Source organism: Aedes albopictus, chromosome 1 (genome assembly GCF_035046485.1).
Source record: "Aedes albopictus strain Foshan chromosome 1, AalbF5, whole genome shotgun sequence".
NCBI classification, from domain to species: domain Eukaryota; kingdom Metazoa; phylum Arthropoda; class Insecta; order Diptera; family Culicidae; genus Aedes; species Aedes albopictus.
This window is the reverse complement of record NC_085136.1, coordinates 254145087-254170018: the sequence shown is the minus strand read 5'-3', so window position 1 is coordinate 254170018 and position 24932 is coordinate 254145087. Positions and strand designations below refer to the sequence as shown.

Here is a 24932-nt window from a genome sequence, read left to right as displayed (position 1 = left end):
AAGTCAGTTTCACTTAATAAGTGTTTACCGAATACTCGGAAACGCAGTTGCGCGAAAACTGGACAGTTACATATCAAATGATACGAAGTTCCATAATCGGATTCACAGCTATCACAGGCAAATGAATCAGCTTGCTGAATATTCGCCATGTGATAGCTGAGTCGGCAGTGGCCAGTCAATGCTTTGACCAGCATGCTGCAATTCTGCTTAGACAGATTAGTTAGATACTTCGCCACCCGTAGAGATGGCTCAGCACTATACAATTTGGTTTGACGACATGACTCCAAACTATTCCAATATTGTCTGTGTTGAGTGACAGCCCAGGTGTGAATCTGAAGCTTAATCCAACACTTCGATATCGGAATAGCTGGCTCAGGGCCAATGAAGTCATGTGATGCTCCAGAGCGAGCTAACTCATCAGCCAATTCATTTCCAGCGATGGAAGAATGACCAGGTACCCATAGAAGGTGAACAGCGTTTGCTGAATTCAGCTCCTCGATTTGAGTTCGACAAGCGATAACTATCTTCGACCTGGAGTTGGCCGAAGCAAGTGCTTTAATAGCAGCCTGGCTATCTGAACAGAAGTATATTACTTTGCCCATTACATGCTGCTGAAGTGCTGATTGCACTCCGCACATAAGAGCAAAGATTTCGGCCTGAAAAACGGTACAGTGTCTACCAAGTGAATAAGACTGATACAGCCTTAGCTCACGAGAATAAACACCAGCACCTGCTCGACCTTCGAGAAGGGAGCCATCAGTGTAACATACGATGCCGTCTGAAATACTTCTTTCCAGATAACCAGATGTCCACTCTTCCCGGAAGGGAATTTCGTGGAAAATGTCCTATATGGAAAATTACAAGCAATTGTAAGATCACTTGGAGCAAGGACAATTTTGTCCCAATTCACCAAAAGTGGAAACAACGAGGTGTGTGTGTTGATGTGCGGTTCACAGGAGTTTCCTCTAGTAGACCGAGTACCCATAGACGGTAAGTGCAAGAAAGGGCTTCTTGTTTGAGATGAATGTGTAGTGGGGCAACGTCAAAGAGAACTTCTAGCGCTGCCGTAGGAGTTGAAGAGAACGCTCCAGACATCGCCATTAAGCACATCCTTTGGAGATGGCCTAATTTTGATTGGACCGTTCTCACTTCACCCTTTTGCCACCACACAAGACATCCATAAGCCAATATTGGCCGAACCACAGTTGTGTAAATCCATTTGATATACTTGGGTTTTAGACCCCAAGTTGTACCAAAAGTACGCCGGCATTGCCCGAAGGCCATACAAGCTTTCTTGATTCTGAACTCAATGTGAGGTGTCCAGGAAAGCTTGGAATCAAGAATGACTCCAACGTACTTTACCTGTTCAGTCACATCGATTTCAGAATCAAAGAGACGCAAAGGTCGAACGCCATTACGGTTTCGCCTTTCCGTGAAAAGAACAATAGATGTTTTACTCGGATTAACCGAAAGGCCATATTGGCGACACCAACCCTCAACTACCTGAAGGGCGTTTTGCATCAGGTCGAAAAGGGTGCTGATGCACATACCAACTAACAATGTTAGGTAGTCGTCGGCAAAACCATAAGTAGGAAAACCGCTATTATTGAGTTGCCTCAATAGCGTATCTGCTACGAGATTCCACAAAAGCGGTGATAAGACTCCCCCTTGGGGGCATCCACAAACACTCAATTTCCTAATCCCTGCTAGACGCAATGTCGAGAAGAGATATCGGTTTTTGAGCATTTGGTGAATCCAATTGGAAATCATTGGAGATATACCATGACTCCGTGCGGCTTCCAATATGGCATCGAAAGGCACGTTGTCAAAGGCACCCTCGATATCTAAGAAAACACCCAAACAAGATTGCTTTTGAGCGAATGCTTTCTCGATATCGTAAACAACCTTGTGTAAAAGAGTCACAGTGGACTTACCAGATTGGTAGGCATGTTGGTTCACATGAAGAGGCACGTTGGCCAGATGAACATCACGGATATGATGATCCACAATGCGTTCTAAGCATTTCAGAAGAAAAGAGGTCAAACTGATAGGTCTGAAACTCTTTGCTTCTTCATACGACGCACGACCCACTTTCGGAATGAACTTTACAGTAATATCCCTCCAGGATTTGGGAATATACCCTGTAGCAAAGCTGCAAACAAGTAGTTTTTTCAAAACATGTTTGAAATAATCAAATCCCTTCTGAAGCAAAATAGGATAAATCCCATCTGCCCCAGGAGATTTGAAAGGAGCAAAGCTATTAAGAGCCCACTCAATCGATTCTATAGTTACAATACTCCGAGCCGAAGCTAAAGAATCATAACTACAAGAAAAGACATCAGGATCATCCGAAGATGTAATATCCACACATCCAGGGAAGTGTGTGCTGAATAAGCATTCCAGAACTTCCTCATCAGAGGAAGTCAGATCGCCATTTGGCAAACGAAGTTCGTTCACCCGGAAATCCTTAGATTTCGCAAGGATTTTGTTTAACCGACTGACTTCACTCAAGCTGGAAACATTTGTACAAAGGTTTTTCCAGCCGGATCGTTCAGCAGACCGGAGAGCTTTCCTGTAGGCCTTGCGAGCCGACCTGAAAGCCTCCGAACCAGCCGAACGTCGTCTGTTCCAACTCTTTCTACATTGTTTCCTGAGTTTCGCCAGATCAGAGTTCCACCAAGGGGTTCCTCTTGTGATCTTCACAGACCGTAGAGGGCATGCTTCTTCAAAAGCTTCCATGATGAAGGTCGTTGTAGTATCAACGGCATCATCTAAATCACTTGGAGTGTCAATGGATGGTGAATATCCATGAAATTTGGCTGCAACCAAATCAGTATAAAGATCCCAGTTTGTTGACCGAGGATTCCTGAAACGCAATGTTTGCGAAGTAACATTTAAATGTTCAAAAAAGATATAGCGATGGTCAGATAAAGATTCTTCATCTGACACATGCCAATTGGTCAGCTCGTGACTAATTCTGCTAGAGCAAAGCGTTATATCTAACACTTCCTCTCTAGCAGATACCATGAAGGTTGGGCGGTTGCCTATGTTAAGTAATGCAAGATCTGTACTACTTAAGTACTCCATCAAACTGGAGCCTCTCAAGTTAATGTCTGAGCTGCCCCAGATGATATGGTGAGCATTAGCATCACTGCCAACAATTAGCGGAAGGCCTTTTGAAGTGCAGTATGCGATGACTTGTTTGAAAGCATCCGTAGGGGATGGTTCATCATGTGGTAAATACACAGAACAATAGACGTATTTGCTGTTGAGGTTTCCAACAGATACATCAATTGTGATAGCACATACATCTCTGGTGGTTAGTTCAGAGATGAGTGTAGCAACTATTGCGTTGTTGACAAGCACACAGGCTCGAGGCATGACACGCGAGTTTGCCATTTCATGTTTACTGAAAGTGGCAAACACCGGGTTCACAAGGTTTCCTAGATAGAAATTTCCCTTACGAAAGTAAGGTTCTTGTACCAAGGCCACTTGGGCTGTACCATTTTGCATAAGTCTGCAAAGATTGATCGTTGCTGTTCTTTTATGCTGAAGATTGATCTGAGCTATCTTAACCGTAGCCACTACCCAAACTAGGTAAGATTAAACTCTTCGCAACAGCAGCACAACAAAGAACAGCAACAATAAAACCAAATCGGTATCGATTGGGAAACGCCAAATGCGAGGATACACAGAATACACTGTGTAAATCGCATAATGCGAAACCATATAGGTGAAAATTTAAACTAATTAACAACATCTTCATAATCCCGCCCTTATTTAGCCTCAAGTGAGACTAAAGAAGGGCAGCTGATTGTCTCGGAGAAACACAAGGTCCACTGCACCATTGCTCCGGTTAGCGCAGTAAGGGCTACATACTGTGGAGGGCGCCCTGGTACTCCACAGGCTCCGTTAGCGGTTAGGTTTTTATTAGACCCCCCTAGCCATTCATTCCTAGGCACGGTAAGCATAAAGCCGCATCACACCATGAATTAGGGGTCACCTGTTGGTGGATTCTTACCACCGGAACAGGCGGTCCGTAGTGTTATTCGTAGCCAATTGTGACAATCGCTACCGACACTACACAGCTATCTAGGCTGATCGAGAAAAGAAGTTAATATTGATGATCAACTTCATACGGACTCGAACAGCCGACAAATGAACTGGACTGGACTCCGGACTGGACTCTGGACTGGACTCTGGACTGGACTCTGGACTGGACTCTGGACTGGACTCTGGACTGGACTCTCTGGACTGGACTCCGGACTGGACTCTGGACTGGACTCTGGACTGGACTCTGGACTGGACTCTGGACTGGACTCTGGACTGGACTCTGGACTGGACTCTGGACTGGACTCTGGACTGGACTCTGGACTGGACTCTGGACTGGACTCTGGACTGGACTCTGGACTGGACTCTGGACTGGACTCTGGACTGGACTCTGGACTGGACTCTGGACTGGACTCTGGACTGGACTCTGGACTGGACTCTGGACTGGACTCTGGACTGGACTCTGGACTGGACTCTGGACTGGACTCTGGACTGGACTCTGGACTGGACTCTGGACTGGACTCTGGACTGGACTCTGGACTGGACTCTGGACTGGACTCTGGACTGGACTCTGGACTGGACTCTGGACTGGACTCTGGACTGGACTCTGGACTGGACTCTGGACTGGACTCTGGACTGGACTCTGGACTGGACTCTGGACTGGACTCTGGACTGGACTCTGGACTGGACTCTGGACTGGACTCTGGACTGGACTCTGGACTGGACTCTGGACTGGACTCTGGACTGGACTCTGGACTGGACTCTGGACTGGACTCTGGACTGGACTCTGGACTGGACTCTGGACTGGACTCTGGACTGGACTCTGGACTGGACTCTGGACTGGACTCTGGACTGGACTCTGGACTGGACTCTGGACTGGACTCTGGACTGGACTCTGGACTGGACTCTGGACTGGACTCTGGACTGGACTCTGGACTGGACTCTGGACTGGACTCTGGACTGGACTCTGGACTGGACTCTGGACTGGACTCTGGACTGGACTCTGGACTGGACTCTGGACTGGACTCTGGACTGGACTCTGGACTGGACTCTGGACTGGACTCTGGACTGGACTCTGGACTGGACTCTGGACTGGACTCTGGACTGGACTCTGGACTGGACTCTGGACTGGACTCTGGACTGGACTCTGGACTGGACTCTGGACTGGACTCTGGACTGGACTCTGGACTGGACTCTGGACTGGACTCTGGACTGGACTCTGGACTGGACTCTGGACTGGACTCTGGACTGGACTCTGGACTGGACTCTGGACTGGACTCTGGACTGGACTCTGGACTGGACTCTGGACTGGACTCTGGACTGGACTCTGGACTGGACTCTGGACTGGACTCTGGACTGGACTCTGAACTGGACTCTGGACTGGACTCTGGACTGGACTCTGGACTGGACTCTGGACTGGACTCTGAACTGGACTCTGGACTGGACTCTGGACTGGACTCTGGACTGGACTCTGGACTGGACTCTGGACTGGACTCTGGACTGGACTCTGGACTGGACTCTGGACTGGACTCTGGACTGGACTCTGGACTGGACTCTGGACTGGACTCTGGACTGGACTCTGGACTGGACTCTGGACTGGACTCTGGACTGGACTCTGGACTGGACTCTGGACTGGACTCTGGACTGGACTCTGGACTGGACTCTGGACTGGACTCTGGACTGGACTCTGGACTGGACTCTCTGGACTTTACTCTGGACTGTTCTGGACTCTGGACTGGATTCTGGACTGGACTGGACTCTGGACTGGACTCTGGACTGGACTCTGGACTGGACTCTGGACTGGACTCTGGACTGGACTCTCTGGACTTTACTCTGGACTGTTCTGGACTCTGGACTGGATTCTGGACTGGACTGGACTCTGGACTGGACTCTGGACTGGACTCTGGACTGGACTCTGGACTGAACTCTGGACTGGACTCTGGACTGGACTCTTGACTGGACTCTGGACTGAACTCTGGACTGGACTCTGGACTGGACTCTGGACTGGGCTGTGGACTGGACTCTGGACTGGACTCTCTGGACTGGACTCCGGACTGGACTCTGGACTGGACTCTGGACTGGACTCTGGACTGGACTCTGGACTGGACTCTCTGGACTGGACTCCGGACTGGACTCTGGACTGGACTCTGGACTGGACTCTGGACTGGACTCTGGACTGGACTCTGGACTGGACTCTGGACTGGACTCTGGACTGGACTCTGGACTGGACTCTGGACTGGACTCTGGACTGGACTCTGGACTGGACTCTGGACTGGACTCTGGACTGGACTCTGGACTGGACTCTGGACTGGACTCTGGACTGGACTCTGGACTGGACTCTGGACTGGACTCTGGACTGGACTCTGGACTGGACTCTGGACTGGACTCTGGACTGGACTCTGGACTGGACTCTGGACTGGAATCTGGACTGGGCTCTGGACTGGACTCTGGACTGGACTCTGGACTGAACTCTGGACTGGACTCTGGACTGGACTCTGGACTGGACTCTGGACTGGACTCTGAACTGGACTCTGGACTGAACTCTGGTCTGGACTCTGGACTGGACTCTGGACTGGACTCTGGACTGGACTCTGGACTGGACTCTGGACTGGACTCTGGACTGGACTCTGGACTGGACTCTGGACTGGACTCTGGACTGGACTCTGGACTGGACTCTGGACTGGACTCTGGACTGGACTCTGGACTGGACTCTGGACTGGACTCTGGACTGGACTCTGGACTGGACTCTGAACTGGACTCTGGACTGGACTCTGGACTGGACTCTGGACTGGACTCTGGACTGGACTCTGGACTGGACTCTGGACTGGACTCTGGACTGGACTCTGGACTGGACTCTGGACTGGACTCTGGACTGGACTCTGGACTGGACTCTGGACTGGACTCTGGACTGGACTCTGGACTGGACTCTGGACTGGACTCTGGACTGGACTCTGGACTGGACTCTGGACTGGACTCTGGACTGGACTCTGGACTGGACTCTGGACTGGACTCTGGACTGGACTCTGGACTGGACTCTGGACTGGACTCTGGACTGGACTCTGGACTGGACTCTGGACTGGACTCTGGACTGGACTCTGGACTGGACTCTCTGGACTTTACTCTGGACTGTTCTGGACTCTGGACTGGATTCTGGACTGGACTGGACTCTGGACTGGACTCTGGACTGGACTCTGGACTGGACTCTGGACTGGACTCTGGACTGGACTCTGGACTGGACTCTCTGGACTTTACTCTGGACTGTTCTGGACTCTGGACTGGATTCTGGACTGGACTGGACTCTGGACTGGACTCTGGACTGGACTCTGGACTGGACTCTGGACTGGACTCTGGACTGGACTCTGGACTGGACTCTGGACTGGACTCTGGACTGGACTCTGGACTGGACTCTGGACTGAACTCTGGACTGGACTCTGGACTGGACTCTGGACTGGACTCTGGACTGAACTCTGGACTGGACTCTGGACTGGACTCTGGACTGGGCTGTGGACTGGACTCTGGACTGGACTCTCTGGACTGGACTCTGGACTGGACTCTGGACTGGACTCTGGACTGGACTCTGGACTGGACTCTGGACTGGACTCTGGACTGGACTCTGGACTGGACTCTGGACTGGACTCTGGACTGGACTCTGGACTGGACTCTGTACTGGACTCTGGACTGGACTCTGGACTGGACTCTGGACTGGACTCTGGACTGGACTCTGGACTGGACTCTGGACTGGACTCTGGACTGGACTCTGGACTGGACTGGACTCTGGACTGGACTCTGGACTGGACTCTGGACTGAACTCTGGACTGGACTCTGGACTGGACTCTGGACTGGACTCTGGACTGAACTCTGGACTGGACTCTGGACTGGACTCTGGACTGGGCTGTGGACTGGACTCTGGACTGGACTCTCTGGACTGGACTCCGGACTGGACTCTGGACTGGACTCTGGACTGGACTCTGGACTGGACTCTGGACTGGACTCTCTGGACTGGACTCCGGACTGGACTCTGGACTGGACTCTGGACTGGACTCTGGACTGGACTCTGGACTGGACTCTGGACTGGACTCTGGACTGGACTCTGGACTGGACTCTGGACTGGACTCTGGACTGGACTCTGGACTGGACTCTGGACTGGACTCTGGACTGGACTCTGGACTGGACTCTGGACTGGACTCTGGACTGGACTCTGGACTGGACTCTGGACTGGACTCTGGACTGGACTCTGGACTGGACTCTGGACTGGAATCTGGACTGGGCTCTGGACTGGACTCTGGACTGGACTCTGGACTGGACTCTGGACTGAACTCTGGACTGGACTCTGGACTGGACTCTGGACTGGACTCTGGACTGGACTCTGAACTGGAATCTGGACTGAACTCTGGTCTGGACTCTGGACTGGACTCTGGACTGGACTCTGGACTGGACTCTGGACTGGACTCTGGACTGGACTCTGGACTGGACTCTGGACTGGACTCTGGACTGGACTCTGGACTGGACTCTGGACTGGACTCTGGACTGGACTCTGGACTGGACTCTGGACTGGACTCTGGACTGGACTCTGGACTGGACTCTGGACTGGACTCTGGACTGGACTCTGGACTGGACTCTGGACTGGACTCTGGACTGGACTCTGAACTGGACTCTGGACTGGACTCTGGACTGGACTCTGGACTGGACTCTGGACTGGACTCTGGACTGGACTCTGGACTGGACTCTGGACTGGACTCTGGACTGGACTCTGGACTGGACTCTGGACTGGACTCTGGACTGGACTCTGGACTGGACTCTGGACTGGACTCTGGACTGGACTCTGGACTGGACTCTGGACTGGACTCTGGACTGGACTCTGGACTGGACTCTGGACTGGACTCTGGACTGGACTCTGGACTGGACTCTGGACTGGACTCTGGACTGGACTCTGGACTGGACTCTGGACTGGACTCTGGACTGGACTCTGGACTGGACTCTGGACTGGACTCTGGACTGGACTCTGGACTGGACTCTGGACTGGACTCTCTGGACTTTACTCTGGACTGTTCTGGACTCTGGACTCTGGACTGGACTCTGGACTGGACTCTGGACTGGACTCTGGACTGGACTCTCTGGACTTTACTCTGGACTGTTCTGGACTCTGGACTGGATTCTGGACTGGACTGGACTCTGGACTGGACTCTGGACTGGACTCTGGACTGGACTCTGGACTGGACTCTGGACTGGACTCTGGACTGGACTCTGGACTGGACTCTGGACTGGACTCTGGACTGAACTCTGGACTGGACTCTGGACTGGACTCTGGACTGGACTCTGGACTGAACTCTGGACTGGACTCTGGACTGGACTCTGGACTGGGCTGTGGACTGGACTCTGGACTGGACTCTGGACTGGACTCTCTGGACTGGACTCTGGACTGGACTCTGGACTGGACTCTGGACTGGACTCTGGACTGGACTCTGGACTGGACTCTGGACTGGACTCTGGACTGGACTCTGGACTGGACTCTGGACTGGACTCTGGACTGGACTCTGGACTGGACTCTGGACTGGACTCTGGACTGGACTCTGGACTGGACTCTGGACTGGACTCTGGACTGGACTCTGGACTGGACTCTGGACTGGACTCTGGACTGGACTCTGGACTGGACTCTGGACTGGACTCTGGACTGGACTCTGGACTGGACTCTGGACTGGACTCTGGACTGGACTCTGGACTGGACTCTGGACTGGACTCTGGACTGGACTCTGGACTGGACTCTGGACTGGACTCTGGACTGGACTCTGGACTGGACTCTGGACTGGACTCTGGACTGGACTCTGGACTGGACTCTGGACTGGACTCTGGACTGGACTCTGGACTGGACTCTGGACTGGACTCTGGACTGGACTCTGGACTGGACTCTGGACTGGACTCTGGACTGGACTCTGGACTGGACTCTGGACTGGACTCTGGACTGGACTCTGGACTGGACTCTGGACTGGACTCTGGACTGGACTCTGGACTGGACTCTGGACTGGACTCTGGACTGGACTCTGGACTGGACTCTGGACTGGACTCTGGACTGGACTCTGGACTGGACTCTGGACTGGACTCTGGACTGGACTCTGGACTGGACTCTGGACTGGACTCTGGACTGGACTCTGGACTGGACTCTGGACTGGACTCTGGACTGGACTCTGGACTGGACTCTGGACTGGACTCTGGACTGGACTCTGGACTGGACTCTGGACTGGACTCTGGACTGGACTCTGGACTGGACTCTGGACTGGACTCTGGACTGGACTCTGGACTGGACTCTGGACTGGACTCTGGACTGGACTCTGGACTGGACTCTGGACTGGACTCTGGACTGGACTCTGGACTGGACTCTGGACTGGACTCTGGACTGGACTCTGGACTGGACTCTGGACTGGACTCTGGACTGGACTCTGGACTGGACTCTGGACTGGACTCTGGACTGGACTCTGGACTGGACTCTGGACTGGACTCTGGACTGGACTCTGGACTGGACTCTGGACTGGACTCTGGACTGGACTCTGGACTGGACTCTGGACTGGACTCTGGACTGGACTCTGGACTGGACTCTGGACTGGACTCTGGACTGGACTCTGGACTGGACTCTGGACTGGACTCTGGACTGGACTCTGGACTGGACTCTGGACTGGACTCTGGACTGGACTCTGGACTGGACTCTGGACTGGACTCTGGACTGGACTCTGGACTGGACTCTGGACTGGACTCTGGACTGGACTCTGGACTGGACTCTGGACTGGACTCTGGACTGGACTCTGGACTGGACTCTGGACTGGACTCTGGACTGGACTCTGGACTGGACTCTGAACTGGACTCTGGACTGGACTCTGGACTGGACTCTGGACTGGACTCTGGACTGGACTCTGGACTGGACTCTGGACTGGACTCTGGACTGGACTCTGGACTGGACTCTGGACTGGACTCTGGACTGGACTCTGGACTGGACTCTGGACTGGACTCTAGACTGGACTCTGGACTGGACTCTGGACTGGACTCTGGACTGGACTCTGGACTGGACTCTGGACTGGACTCTGGACTGGACTCTGGACTGGACTCTCTGGACTTTACTCTGGACTGTTCTGGACTCTGGACTGGATTCTGGACTGGACTGGACTCTGGACTGGACTCTGGACTGGACTCTGGACTGGACTCTGGACTGGACTCTGGACTGGACTCTGGACTGGACTCTGGACTGGACTCTGGACTGGACTCTGGACTGGACTCTGGACTGGACTCTGGACTGGACTCTGGACTGGACTCTGGACTGGACTCTGGACTGGACTCTGGACTGGACTCTGGACTGGACTCTGGACTGGACTCTGGACTGGACTCTGGACTGGACTCTGGACTGGACTCTGGACTGGACTCTGGACTGGACTCTGGACTGGACTCTGGACTGGACTCTGGACTGGACTCTGGACTGGACTCTGGACTGGACTCTGGACTGGACTCTGGACTGGACTCTGGACTGGACTCTGGACTGGACTCTGGACTGGACTCTGGACTGGACTCTGGACTGGACTCTGGACTGGACTCTGGACTGGACTCTGGACTGGACTCTGGACTGGACTCTGGACTGGACTCTGGACTGGACTCTGGACTGGACTCTGGACTGGACTCTGGACTGGACTCTGAACTGGACTCTGGACTGGACTCTGGACTGGACTCTGGACTGGACTCTGGACTGGACTCTGGACTGGACTCTGGACTGGACTCTGGACTGGACTCTGGACTGGACTCTGGACTGGACTCTGGACTGGACTCTAGACTGGACTCTGGACTGGACTCTGGACTGGACTCTGGACTGGACTCTGGACTGGACTCTGGACTGGACTCTGGACTGGACTCTGGACTGGACTCTCTGGACTTTACTCTGGACTGTTCTGGACTCTGGACTGGATTCTGGACTGGACTGGACTCTGGACTGGACTCTGGACTGGACTCTGGACTGGACTCTGGACTGGACTCTGGACTGGACTCTGGACTGGACTCTGGACTGGACTCTGGACTGGACTCTGGACTGGACTCTGGACTGGACTCCGGACTGGACTCTGGACTGGACTCTGGACTGGACTCTGGACTGGACTCTAGACTGGGCTCTGGACTGGACTCTGGACTGGACTCTGGACTGGACTCTGAACTGGACTCTGGACTGGACTCTGGACTGGACTCTGGACTGGACTCTGGACTGGACTCTGGACTGGACTCTGGACTGGACTCTGGACTGGACTCTGGACTGGACTCTGGACTGGACTCTGGACTGGACTCTGGACTGGGCTCTGGACTGGACTCTGGACTGGACTCTGGACTGGACTCTGGACTGGACTCTGGACTGGACTCTGGACTGGACTCTGGACTGGACTCTAGACTGGACTCTGGACTGGACTCTGGACTGGACTCTGCACTGGACTCTGGACTGAACTCTGGACTGGACCCTGGACTGGACTGGACTCTGGACTAGACTCAGGACTGGACTCTGGATTGGACTCTGGATTGGACTCTGGACTAGACTCTGGACTTTGGGCTGGACTCTGGACTGGACTCTGGACTGGTTTCTGGACTGGACTCTGGACTAGACTCTGAACTGGAATCTGCACTGAACTCTCTGGACTTTGCTTTGGACTGGATTCTGGCCTGAACTCTGGACTGGACTTTGGACTGGACCAGATTTTTCATGGACGGCTAGATGACAATTTTCTTAGCAGACATATATGATCTCTCTGCCAGGAAAATAGCAGCATCAGCGAAAGATATATACTTTTCGCTAAACCTAGTGGCGCATTCCCCCACGGAAGATGATATCATTGCCTTATGAGACACGCTGATCCAAATCTGGAGTGAAATGAAGCAAAAGTCAATAGCGCAATATGTCCACCAGTTGATTTTCCCTGGACCGAACTGGCTCTTGTACATGGAAGGATAGGAGAAAATCCACAACAGCTGCGTTCAAGTTCAATTATGGATCAGTGTGGTGCATTGCATTTCCCACAGCTCCACTGCACTGTTCGCCGGGTGAACTTTTTCATGCTTACGAATACCTACATACCGCTACTAATGGAGGTTACTGGGGTGGAATCGAATGCATTCGATGCTTCCGGAATGTGAAACAAGGAAAAGAAAAATAGCTCTGACTTGAGGGTTTAACCGATCGACATAATGGGGAAAGATGAGCTCACCGAAGAAAAGCATAGAAATATTGAAATGTTAAGGTCGATGTGATCTGCATCCAATCTGTTATATTTCATCTTCTTTGTATTGAAAATGTTTGGTTAAAGCAGTCAACTTTTACTTGCTCTACTAAGGTTAAGAGTTGAATAAATCACTTTAAGCTAATTTATGCTGAACACCTGTCTGTATAATGACTTGTCCTTAATACAGTAAGAGCACACCACACTTGGAATTTCTGGTTCTTGACAAGAAAATCGCATGGTGCGTCACATTTTTACCTCTAGCATGATAGGATGTATGAGCTGAGCCGAATGTATTGTGGATTTAGCACCAAATTGGTGTCGGAAGTAACTTCATTGACTTCCGCTGGCTTTCCTATGCGTTGAACATAAAGTCGGAAGTAGTGCGCTGTATAGCAAATCTGATGCTCTATACAGCGCACTACTTCCGACGTTATGTTTAACGCATAGGAAAGCCAGCGGAAGTCAATGAAGTTACTTCCGACACCAATTTAGTGCTAAATGCACAATAATGACTCTAATGCGAACTGTTCTATTGCAAGAGGTACGAAACAAAGCTTCGACAGAAAAAAAAATAATGCAGCACAACATTGGATAATGGGACCCACATAGCCGAAGCGGTAAACGCGGGGGCATTCTGGGGGTCTTCAAAAACCAAACAGAGTATCATGGAAAATAAGTAGAGAAGCGGTTTTTGTTTCAACTGGAACGGTATGCCAAAAAGAAGAAGAACATTGGATCATCAGTCACGCGTCACAGTTTTCACCTATATCAAGCATATGTACGGGGTTGAGAAACTATAAGAGCAGAACTCATGCAAACCATGCATCGTGGCAGACAGACGATATTTTCCGGAATTTCCTACCACATGCTAAATTTCGCAACTCCTTCTGCAGAATTGGTTGGCATTAAAGAACGCTACTGATAAGATGGATATAAAAACAGGTTCACCCAACTTATCTTTCCACATTTCCTCTTCACATCATTGGGGCCTCCTACCTGTTAGTGGCTGGCAGCGTGAATATGACTACACTTTAATTGCATTTCAACGACACAACTAAACTCGTGATTTCTCTGTAGATTTGGCTTCAAACACCGACGGATTCCTTCAAATTCTTCGGAATATTCTTTTTATAAAAAGTTTAAGTATTATTTTGAGAATTTCTTCGACACTTCCCTTGAAAATTACTTTGGCGTTTTGGATTTTTTCAAAAATGTCCTTTGAAATTGTCTCGCCAATTTTTCTGGAATTTCTCTTTTTTTTTGGATTTTTTTTTTTTGGGAATTCTTGCCGGAATTCGGAAATGTCTTCGGTCATACGTTTGGAAGTTATTTCCGTTTAATTGCTTTGAAAAATTCTGAAAATTTTGTCAATAAATTCGTTTGGAATGCCTACAGAAATCCATTTTCGTTGAGAATTTCCTCGCTGATTTGTGTGAAAATCCTTTCGTCATTTCTTTTCAGAATTTCGTCAGTGGTTCTTTTAAAATTCCTATACGATTTTCTTCTGCCACTTTTTGGGAATTCATTTCTAAATTCTTTCAGCTTCTTTCAGCATTTTTTTGGAATTCCTTAAGAAGTTTTAAGAGTATTACTTCAGGAATTGTTAGAGTAATTCAAATGAAAATTCTTGCGGCCAATTTGTTTAAGATTGTATTTTTGGTAAGGCCATTTTTTAAATTTCTTCTGCTATAGACTTCAGGTTGGTTCAGCCACCGCAATTGCTTATGGAACGTTATTCAGATATGGCTGCTACACTCATGACCTGCAGTTCTGAACTCCACGATTGTTTGGCTGACCTGGGATACTCCTGTAGTGTCTCTTAGTGACATTTGATATTCCAAGAGCTTCACGGATCCCTGCAGATTATGCAATGCTTTTATTCATGACGAAAATACATAAAGTTATCCCAATCCCAAGCAATATCCCAAAGGTTTATAATAAACAAGTAGACTTCAGATTGCTCCAGTAGCCGCGGTTGGTTATGCAACGTTACTCAGTGTAACAGATATGGCTGTTATTGCGAGTGTGGACCTGAAGTTCTGAACTTCAAGGTAGTTTGGCTGACCTGGAATACCCCTAGAGTGACGATAAATGCCATTGCAGATGTCAAAAGCTTCACGGATCCGAGTAGATTATGCAATGGTATATTTTATGGCGAAAACACATAAAACAATTCTAAAAGTTTCGAAGGCCTTCACTCTAGGACAGTTTGGAACACCTAGAACATCCCAGAATATATAAAACACCTTTTGATATTCTTGACGAAGGTTAAATGAATACATATGAATGTAGCTCACATCCAAATTCAGCTTTTAGAACAACTGGTACGTCAATTATTTCGTTTTTTCAAATTTCATGGTGTTCAGGATGTTCTAGGTTGTCAATAAAGTCTCAAATACAAATATTCCCATTTTTCCTGTAAAGAAAGTTCTATTTGCAACAGCTTTGCCGAAGATAGTATTCTGTTTTATTGAATGGGTAGATTTATACAGCCGTTTCTATGTTGGGGTCATGTATGACCTCTCCGGCTCCAAAGGGTTAAAACATTTCAGAAAAATAAATAATCATCCATGAAGTTTTCCTGAAAGATTTCGCGAACAAATTTCAGGGATAAAACTATGGAGTTTTTTTTTTCCTAATGTCTTTATATTTGTGAATTTTTACTTACGGGCTAATTCTTCGCACAAAAAAAAAATATGGAGGAAATTCTGAGGAAATCCATAGATTTTTTGCTAGAAAAATTCTTGGGTAAATTACTGGAAGATCCTCTTTAGGAAATTCTAGAAAAAATATAAAGGAATTCACGTTATAGCAGAACATTCACAAAGAAACCGTAGAAGACTTCTTGAATAGAATTCCTGGAGGATTTCTGAAAATAGAGTCCCAATATCACTTTTTTTTCACGTCACAACAACAACGGGAAATCTCTAATATGAGATTGCATAAAAATCGTAGGCGGTTTTCGTATGTTTGGGGGAAGAAATTTCCAATACGTTTGGCATAAAAATGTAACATAACATATAATTGCTGAAGTCAATACGAACTGTTTCCCACTTATATTGCTGAATGAATTACCAAAATAATATCTAAAGAAAATCAATGAAATATCCAGACATTCTCAATTTTAGTTTACCGATGGAATTCTAAAAGGTTTTCTTAATAAATTACCGAAATCAATTTCCACTGAGTTCCCAAGGAACTTGCCGAAAATTAGATTATCTTAATTATGTTTCAAAGGTTTATGCCAATATTCCTTCAGGAATTCCTTGAAAGATTTCTCCAATAGTTTATTTGGCAGTTCTCGTAGAAAAATCTCGCTTTTTGTACTCAGCATTAGCGTGGTGCTGATGGTGATGACAAACCGCGCGAGTTATGGAAGGTTAAGGAGAGCCTCAAAGAGATCTTTCAGAAATTGCACCAAGAGTTCCTTAGCAAATTCCTTTAAGAGTTCCACAAGAAATTCGTCCATGGGTTATACTGGGAGCTCCTTCAAGAATTCAAACTTTTATTTCTGTCACGAAAGCGTTCGATATTTTTTTCAGGAGTTCTTTCGACGCTAAGATTTGAACCGGTTCCGGGCTGCAAATTTCTTCAATATATATTTTTTTTTAATTATGATTCAAGCCATTCGTTCGGGAATTCCTTCAGAAGTTTGAGTAGGGACTCCACGAAAGCCTCCATAAGTTTTAACAGCATTTCCTCCTGGAACTCTTTTAAAACATCATTTCAGGGGATCCTCGAAGAATTTCTTCATTAGTTCCTCTAAGAAGTTTTTACGCAAGTTGCGATTCTATAAGTGTAACAGGTAGTAGTTTTTTTTTATCTGTATTAACGAGATTTTTAGCCCTAGGCTAGTTCATCTCGGGACCCACAGTTTTCTTCCCTTCCGAAGGAAGAACTCACATTTTGCGAGTTTGTCGGGAGTGGGATTCGATCCCAGGTCCTCGGCGTGATAGTCAAGTGTTCTAACCATCACACCAGGTTCGCTTCACTCAGATAATAGTTGCTTCGTGAATCCCTCCAGAATTTTCTCGGCTTATTGTTCCGGGAAGTTCCCCAACAAGTTCAAGATTTTTCAGGAATTCTTCCAGAAGTATTTCGGGAATTTTTCTAAAAGTTCCTTCTCCAGGAATTCGTTCATAAGATCCCTCAGAAATTCTTCCAAGAGTTTCATTAAAATTTCGTCAATAATATTTTTGAAGTTACTCCTAACATTCTCTCAAAAACTCCTTCCAAGGTTCCTCCAATAGTTTATAAGGGATCCTCCCAAAAATGTCTTTTATTCAGAGTTCATTTGGAGTTTTTTTCCGGAAATTCTTTCTTGAGCTCCTCCAAGATTTCCTTCAGGAGCTGTGAGAAAAACCTTCGGGAGCTGGGTTTTTTTAAATTTAGATAGAAATATTCATTTTTCAATTTCAAACTAGAGAGTTCCTCTTTCGGAGCCACCATGGAAACTTTTTTTTGTAACTTGGATTTATACACAAAATTACCTTCAAAGAGATGTTATGGTATCACCGTTTGACAACTGGGCAACTGCTTGACAGCTCCGGACAGTACAAAATCCGACGAGGGGTAATTCAATTAATTTCTTGAATTAATGAAAGTTTGGATTTTAACCCAGTTTGGCGTGCAGATTCATAGTATATAATTAACACCACTAAAGAAGCCAACTGTAACTTTGGGAATTCCAGAAGAACCCTTGAAAAAAATCTGCAGGGACTCCAGGTTGTTTTTTTTTGTATTTCTGAAGAGACACTTATAAAGCCATTCCATAGAAAAACGATATAGTGCAACTCCGATTGTCGTGAAACTTGGTGGGTTCGTAATTCTTCGAAAATAATGAGACCCGTTTTTTTATTTCGTCATTAGGGTTACCAATTTTCAGATAAGGTGGTCCAAAAAATCAAGTTTTATAAAAACTAATTTATTTCTGAAAATCATAACTTTTGAACTAGTTGACCGATTTTAAACTTTTTTTTTGTTTAAAAGCTATTGAATTGTAGTTTTAAGAAAAATACTTTGAAAGGGCCAAATTGTATTTAGATGCAAAAAATATGCATTTATTTTAGTTTTTTTCACGTTTTTATGGTCTCGGGACCAAAGAGGTACCCTGGTTTTATATTTTTATCAAAATAATCAGGTAGTTTGACGTTAGATATAAAAAAAAAATCACAGATGTATATCTCAAAAACTAAAAAACATACATCTATGATTTTTTGATATAGATCGTGCATGAGTGGACCCATTTAGTTACGTTGTGTGATTTTATGTGAAATTAAAACACTGGTGATAATCAGAGATGCTAGATTATTCAATCAAAAATCTGTATCAATACAGATTTTTCTGTATCACCGTATTTAAGGGTATAGCAGACACCGAGAGTCCCACATTTCAAAAGAAACTAAAAAAATGTGCTGCTTTTTGACGGTTTTCAATTTTAATTGGTATTTATTATTCTTGAGCATTTGTGAAAAAGTATCAAAATTCATAAATTCTTTAAAGATTAAGCAGCAATTTATTAAGATTTTATTAAATTTATTGAAAATAACTTCAAATTTTATGCTTTCTGGAGAAATCAGTATCATATTTTCAAAATTTGTATTTTTCTGTACTCTGTATCTTGTCTGTATAGGAGGTCAAAAATCTGCATAATACAGACAAATCTGTATAATACAGAAAAATCTGTATATCTGGCATCTCTGGACTGATGATCCAGCCGTCCTGCCATTGCGGAGGCACTAGAGTAAAAATGTATAACCAGGGTACCCCTTTGGTTTGGAAAACCATGAAAACGTAAAAAAACTAAAAAAATACATATTTTTTTTACCCAAAACACAATTTGACAATTCAATAGCTTTCAAACAAAAGATGAAGTTTAAAATCGGTCAACTGGTTCAAAAGTTATAATTTTTTGACAATTTTTAGTTTTTAAAAACCTTGATTTTTAGGATCACCCTATCTTATAATTGGTCGCCCTAATGACGAAATAAAAAAAAATACGGGTCTAATTATTTTCGAAGAACCACGAATTCACCAAGTTTCACGACAATCAGAGTTGCACTAAATCGTTTTTCTATGGAAGGGCTGTATAGCTGAATTTCCGGAGAGCCTCTTTAAGGAATTTTAGGACGGATTTCCTGAAGGAATCGGAAGAATTTCCTGGATGAATTTTCCAAGAAACTCCTGAAAGAATTTCCGGAGAAACTGTTGGAAGAGTTTTAAGTTAGGCACTGAAAAAAAAAACAGAACAGAAAAACTTAAAGGCACAGAATGTTGCTAATTGACAAATTGAGAGATGAATTTGTGAAAAAAATCGCGTTCTGGTGGGATTCGAACCCACGACCCCGTATTCATTAGACCGGTACTTTAACCAACTAAGCCACAGAACAGGTGATGGTTCTGCGAAATAGAAAGCCAAACTGAACCCGAGCCCTCACCATGAACATTCCTTTTTCCACGAACCATCTCTCTTTCGGCTTAGATGTCAATCCACAACACACCCGCGTTTGTGCCCAATAGCTACAAGTGCGAGTGTATTATTTTTATTTAAAGCTGAGACTTACTTTCGCACTCCGCATACCTAGCCACCAAGCAGTCTGTTTGCTGGCGTCTAATTCAGTATGCGACGTGACTACAAGTTTTTCTGTATGTTTGTGACGCACCAGTAAATCAGGTAAATGCCGGATAAGGTCAACCAACATATATCAGTGTGCACTGGAAAAAAGTTCAGTGGTATTCCGGAGCCGCGAACAAAACTTTTGAATATTTCTGGAGGAACGACTGAAATAACTTCTTGAGGAATTGATAGAGCGAATTCAAAAGGAACTTCTATAACATACTGGAAGAAACCATGAGTAAATGTTTGACAAACGTATGGGTCCGGGAACTTCCTTGGCATTCCCAGTGAACATCTTTAGTGGACAACCTAGGGAAATTTTCATTGGATCTTCTGGAAGACTTCACGGAACTTCAAAAGGAATGAAACCCCTGGAAAATTTTCCAGCTAAGCTCCTGTAGTTCCTTGTAGAGGTACTGGATGAACTCTTGTCGAAACTCTTAAAGGATTTCTATATAGAACTTCTGGGAATATTTCCTATTGCTATTTCAAGGAACGATTCGGATGAACTTCCGTAAGCACTCCCGGAGGATTTTCTGGAAGAGTTCCTAAAAGAACTTCCGGAAGAATTCCCAGAGAAAACTTCCAGACGGTTTCCTGACAGAACTTCTCAAAGAATTCCCTGAGCAACTCTTGCAACAACTTCTATAGAAGCTGTTGAATAAATTTGCCGAAGAACTACCCGCAGAATACTCGGTGGTGTTATCGATGAAAAAAACATCCTTGAGAAACTTCTGGCAAAATTGCTAGAGGAACTTATCGAAAAAATTTCGATGGAAATTCTGCAATATATCATGGAGGAACTTCTGATAGAGCTCCAGTAGATTTGGTTCGGGTCAATCAATGGTATGTGCAGTAAGTTAAGGCTTAGTTCATGTTTTGTATTATAATTGTTATGTTTTGTATTTGTATGTGACGTTCGATCCGGAGTATATGAATAGAAAAGTGCCTTACTTACAAGATCGGTACCGGCCCGGTTCGGAGTTGGAATTCTTGTGCAACAGAACACCCTGTGGCATGCCGTCCTTCATCCGCGCGTTGAGGAACTGCAAGCAGCAAAAGCAGATAATATCCTGGAAGTAGATTCGAAACCTGCCGACCAAAATATGGCTGCGAATTAGTAATTAGCCCCTCAATTGATGACAGCTTTACTAACCGGCTGTTCATCCAGTAGTATATGATCGGGTTGACCATTGCGTTGGACATGGCTAGCCAGTAGAAGCCCAGGTACAGCTGCTGGACGTAGCTGGACGATGTCATCTGGTTGTTGTGGTAGGCGTACACGAAGAACAGATGGTACGGCAGCCAGCAGATGCCGAAGATGGTGACCACGATGATGAACATGCGAACCACCTGGGAAAAATAGTTTGAAAAATTAAGGAAATTAATAGTGCATGAAAAATTGGACACGTGCATATGGGACTTCAAGAAATGAGGAGCAAAAATGATTCGTTTTAGCACGAGTTGTAAGTTCAAAAATGCAGGCACAGTGAAGGTCGGGTAACGTGTAATAAAGACTCCATAAAGGACATAAGCTTTTTTCCAACAACTCCTATCTGGTTCCCAACCCCGTTGTAAACTTCGAACGTCAGCCACCCGGGAAAGAGAGTGAGTTAAACGTCTAATCCCCATGTACGAGATGGCTGCTTAACATCTGAGTGCCAGTGAAAGATGCTTAGCCCAACTGCGCTCCATAATCCTTCGGGAAGTGCCTACAAACCAGTCATGGCCAAAACAAAAGAAACGTCATCACCCCCATTACGCTCCCCTGAGATGCTGCAAAATATCGTGGAAACGTCATTCCCGCACCACGATATAAGACCATGGGTCTCCGTCCCCTATGACCAAACCAGCCAAAGCGAGATCGCCCCGGTGACGAACGCCGACTTCATCGCAATAGCGAAGTCGCTTAAGGCTCAAGCATTCGTCATCATTTTTCGGAAAATGAAAAGCAGTTTTCTCGCTGCAAATCAAAACAAGTAACATGAAAATATATTCACTGCATTATATTCCTCATGTGGAGTACAGTGAATATATTTTCATAGCAAAAACTTTTGTTTTGAAAGAAAAAAAACTGCTTTCAAATGTTTGATGATGACGATGATTTCAATGGCGAAAAGTTCAACGTTAAGTCTAACAAGGCTCCGGCCAAAGAATAAGAATATCAAGACAGCCCATTCCGCTGATACTCGGAGGGACACTACCGCAGCGCTATCTGTGAATGAAAGTTCAACCTTCATGCGGTAGGGTTACTGATTGTATGCAGATACAAAACATACGCACTCCACCTTCTCTTATGACAAATCACGCACACTGTTACATCGAGCTTCCACCTTGAAACGCTTAGAAAGCGCCACTTGTCTTGTCGCTTGACGTTTACATATATTCTTTTTCTTTGCTCCGACACAGATAAACAGGTGTAACACTGACACAATTACCATCGCCCACGATTTTAACGGTAAATTTAAATCTCCGCAGTTGTTACTTTCACAACCAGAGGCGCGCGCATCGTTTTTGTTCGCGTTTGACGTCTCACACTAGCGTCTGCTGTTGACGATATTGCGAAGCTCAGTGCTTCGCGCAATATCGCCATCAGCTGGTACTAGTGTAACTAAGTGATGATTTTTTAAGGAATGTTCTAAGTGTTACGTCTGTTTGTCTGTGGCTCCGGGTTCGGATGGTATCCCGGCAGTAGCCATCAAGACGGCCATCGAGGCTATAGCCCATACATGTTCCGAGAGCTGGAAAAAGGTAAATATTGCTTCTACTGCCCAAAACCTGGAAGCCACCTGGCGACCTGTCGGCATGCAGACCTATCTGCCTTCTGGACACCGCCGGGAAACTGTTGGAACCGATCATTCTGTCGAGGCTGACGGTATATACCAGAAACCCGACGACTCTGGCCTGAACAATAAGCAGCGGTTATCGATGTTGAAATGACGGAGAGATTGGGATTTCTCTAGCAAGGGCAAATGGACAGTCTCATAACGAGCGTATCAAAATGGACGAGCAGGCCTCATGGCGAGGTGATCTGGACTGGTTTCTGGACTCGACTCTGAACTTGACTCTGGACTGGATTCTGGGTTAGACTCTGGACTGGACTCTGGACTGAACTCTCTGGACTGGACTCTGAACTGGACACTCAGGATTGGACTCTGGACTGGACTCTGGACTGAACTCTGGACTGGACACTCTGGATTGGACTCTGCACTAGACTCTGAACTGGACTCTGGACTGAACTCTGGAAAGAACTCTGGAAAGAACTCTGGATTGAACTCTGTGGACTGAACTCTGGACTGGACTCTGGACTGGACTCTGTAGTGGACTCTAGACTGGACACTCTGGATTGGACTCTGCACTAGACTCTGGACTGGACTCTGGACTGGACTATGGAAAGAACTCTGGATTGAACTCTGTGGACTGAACTCTGGACTGGACTCTGGAAAGAACTCTGGACTGGACTCTGGACTGGACTCTGGATTGGATTTTGGACTGGACTCTGGACTGGACATACAGCCTCATAACGAGCGTGTGTGTCTAAATGGACGTGTGTGTGTGTGTATGTGTGTGTGTGTATGTGTGTGTACAAAAAAACTCACATCACTTTTTGGCAGTAAACCTCAACTGATTTTAATGACCGACGGTTCATTCGACGCGGGATCTGGTCCCATTGTTTCCTATTGAAAATGGTTCGAATCGGTCCAGCCGTTCCGGAGTTATGGCCATTTACGTGTTCCGGACCAGTACCGTTGGAAGGGGCCATACATAAAAATGTAACAAACACATATATGCGACACATCAAACTGCGGCATTTTGGATAACCTGATGAACAGTTAGCAAGAAAACAGTCTCAGACCATATCTGAACCGGTTGTGTTCCGGAACCGGTTCCGGATGTCCCGCCGGAAGTGGCCAAATATAGAAGTGAACCAAATCCATGCATGCGACACATTAAACTGCGGCATTTTCGATAACCTGATGTGCAATTAGCAAGAAAACAGTCTCAGGCCACATCTGAACCAGTTGTGTTCCGGAACCGGTTCCGGGTGTCCCGCCGGAAGTGGCCAAATATAAAAGTGAACCAAATCCATGCATGCGACACATCAAACTGCGGCATTTTCGATAACCTGATGAGTAGTTAGCAAGAAAACAGTCTCAGACCATATCAGAACCGGTAGTGTTCCGAAACCGGTTCAGAGTGTCCCGCCGGAAGTGGCCAAATATAAAATTGAACTAAACCCATGGCTTTTTTGATAACCTGATAAACTTTAGCAAGCAAATAAGCTCAGACTATTTAAGAGACTATCGGTAGTATTCCGCAAGCGGTTCCGGGCCGGAAGTGACACCAAACCCATGCATGCGATAGCTTAAATCACGGCTTTTTAGGTAACATGGTGAACAGTTGCAAGAAAATAGACGCAAGCCATATCAGTGTGTTACGGAACCGATTACGTGTGTCCCACCAGAAATGGTCAAATGTGAAAGAGAACCAATACATGCGACATATCAATGACGTATTCAGTAACAAGATAAACGGTTAATCAACAAATAATCTCAAACCATATTTAGGAGAACCGGTAGTGTTCCAGAACTGGTGACAAAACGAATAACGCATCGGAAGTGGTAAAATATAGAAGGGAACTATACCATAGCGGCGTTTTTGATAATATGATGATCGGTCAACAAGAAAATAGTCTCAGGCCACATCTAGAACTTGTAATAATATTTCGGAATCGGTTACGGGTGTTCCATCGGAAGTGATTTAATAGAAGTGATCCAAAATCACGCATGCGATACATAAAATCGCGGCTTTTTCAAAAATTTGCCGAACGGTTAGCAAGAAAATTGCCTAAGATCACATTAAATTTCGGCTTTTCAGGTAACCCGATGAACAGTTGACAAAAACATAGTCTCAGACCATATTTGAGACAACCGGAATCGGATGCAGGTGTCCCGCCGGAAGTGGTCAAACGCAAAATTTAACAAAACCCATGCAAGCTGCACATCAAATAGCGGAATTATAAAGGTGAACAAAAT

The 24932-nt window shown here is 46.6% G+C and overlaps 2 protein-coding genes across 3 annotated transcripts in view; both read right to left on the bottom strand.

The window, feature by feature from the left end:
* Window positions 1-24932, bottom strand: part of LOC109622760 (tachykinin-like peptides receptor 86C) — a 436364-nt gene that overhangs the window by 14213 nt on the left and 397219 nt on the right. The window contains exons 5-6 of one of the 2 annotated variants that reach the window (XM_062846629.1): window positions 21053-21249; window positions 20851-20988 (exon numbers count right to left, since the gene is read on the bottom strand). In XM_062846629.1, coding sequence (XP_062702613.1) covers window positions 20851-20988; window positions 21053-21249 — 335 coding nt within the window. The remainder of the gene's footprint in view (window positions 1-20850; window positions 20989-21052; window positions 21250-24932) is intronic. The other variant, XM_062846628.1, reaches the window with a different exon arrangement.
* On the bottom strand, window positions 22893-23408 carry LOC134285735 (protein TsetseEP-like). The gene is given in 3 exon segments (XM_062847120.1): window positions 22893-23130; window positions 23237-23312; window positions 23315-23408. Coding segments are annotated over 3 exon segments (408 nt in total).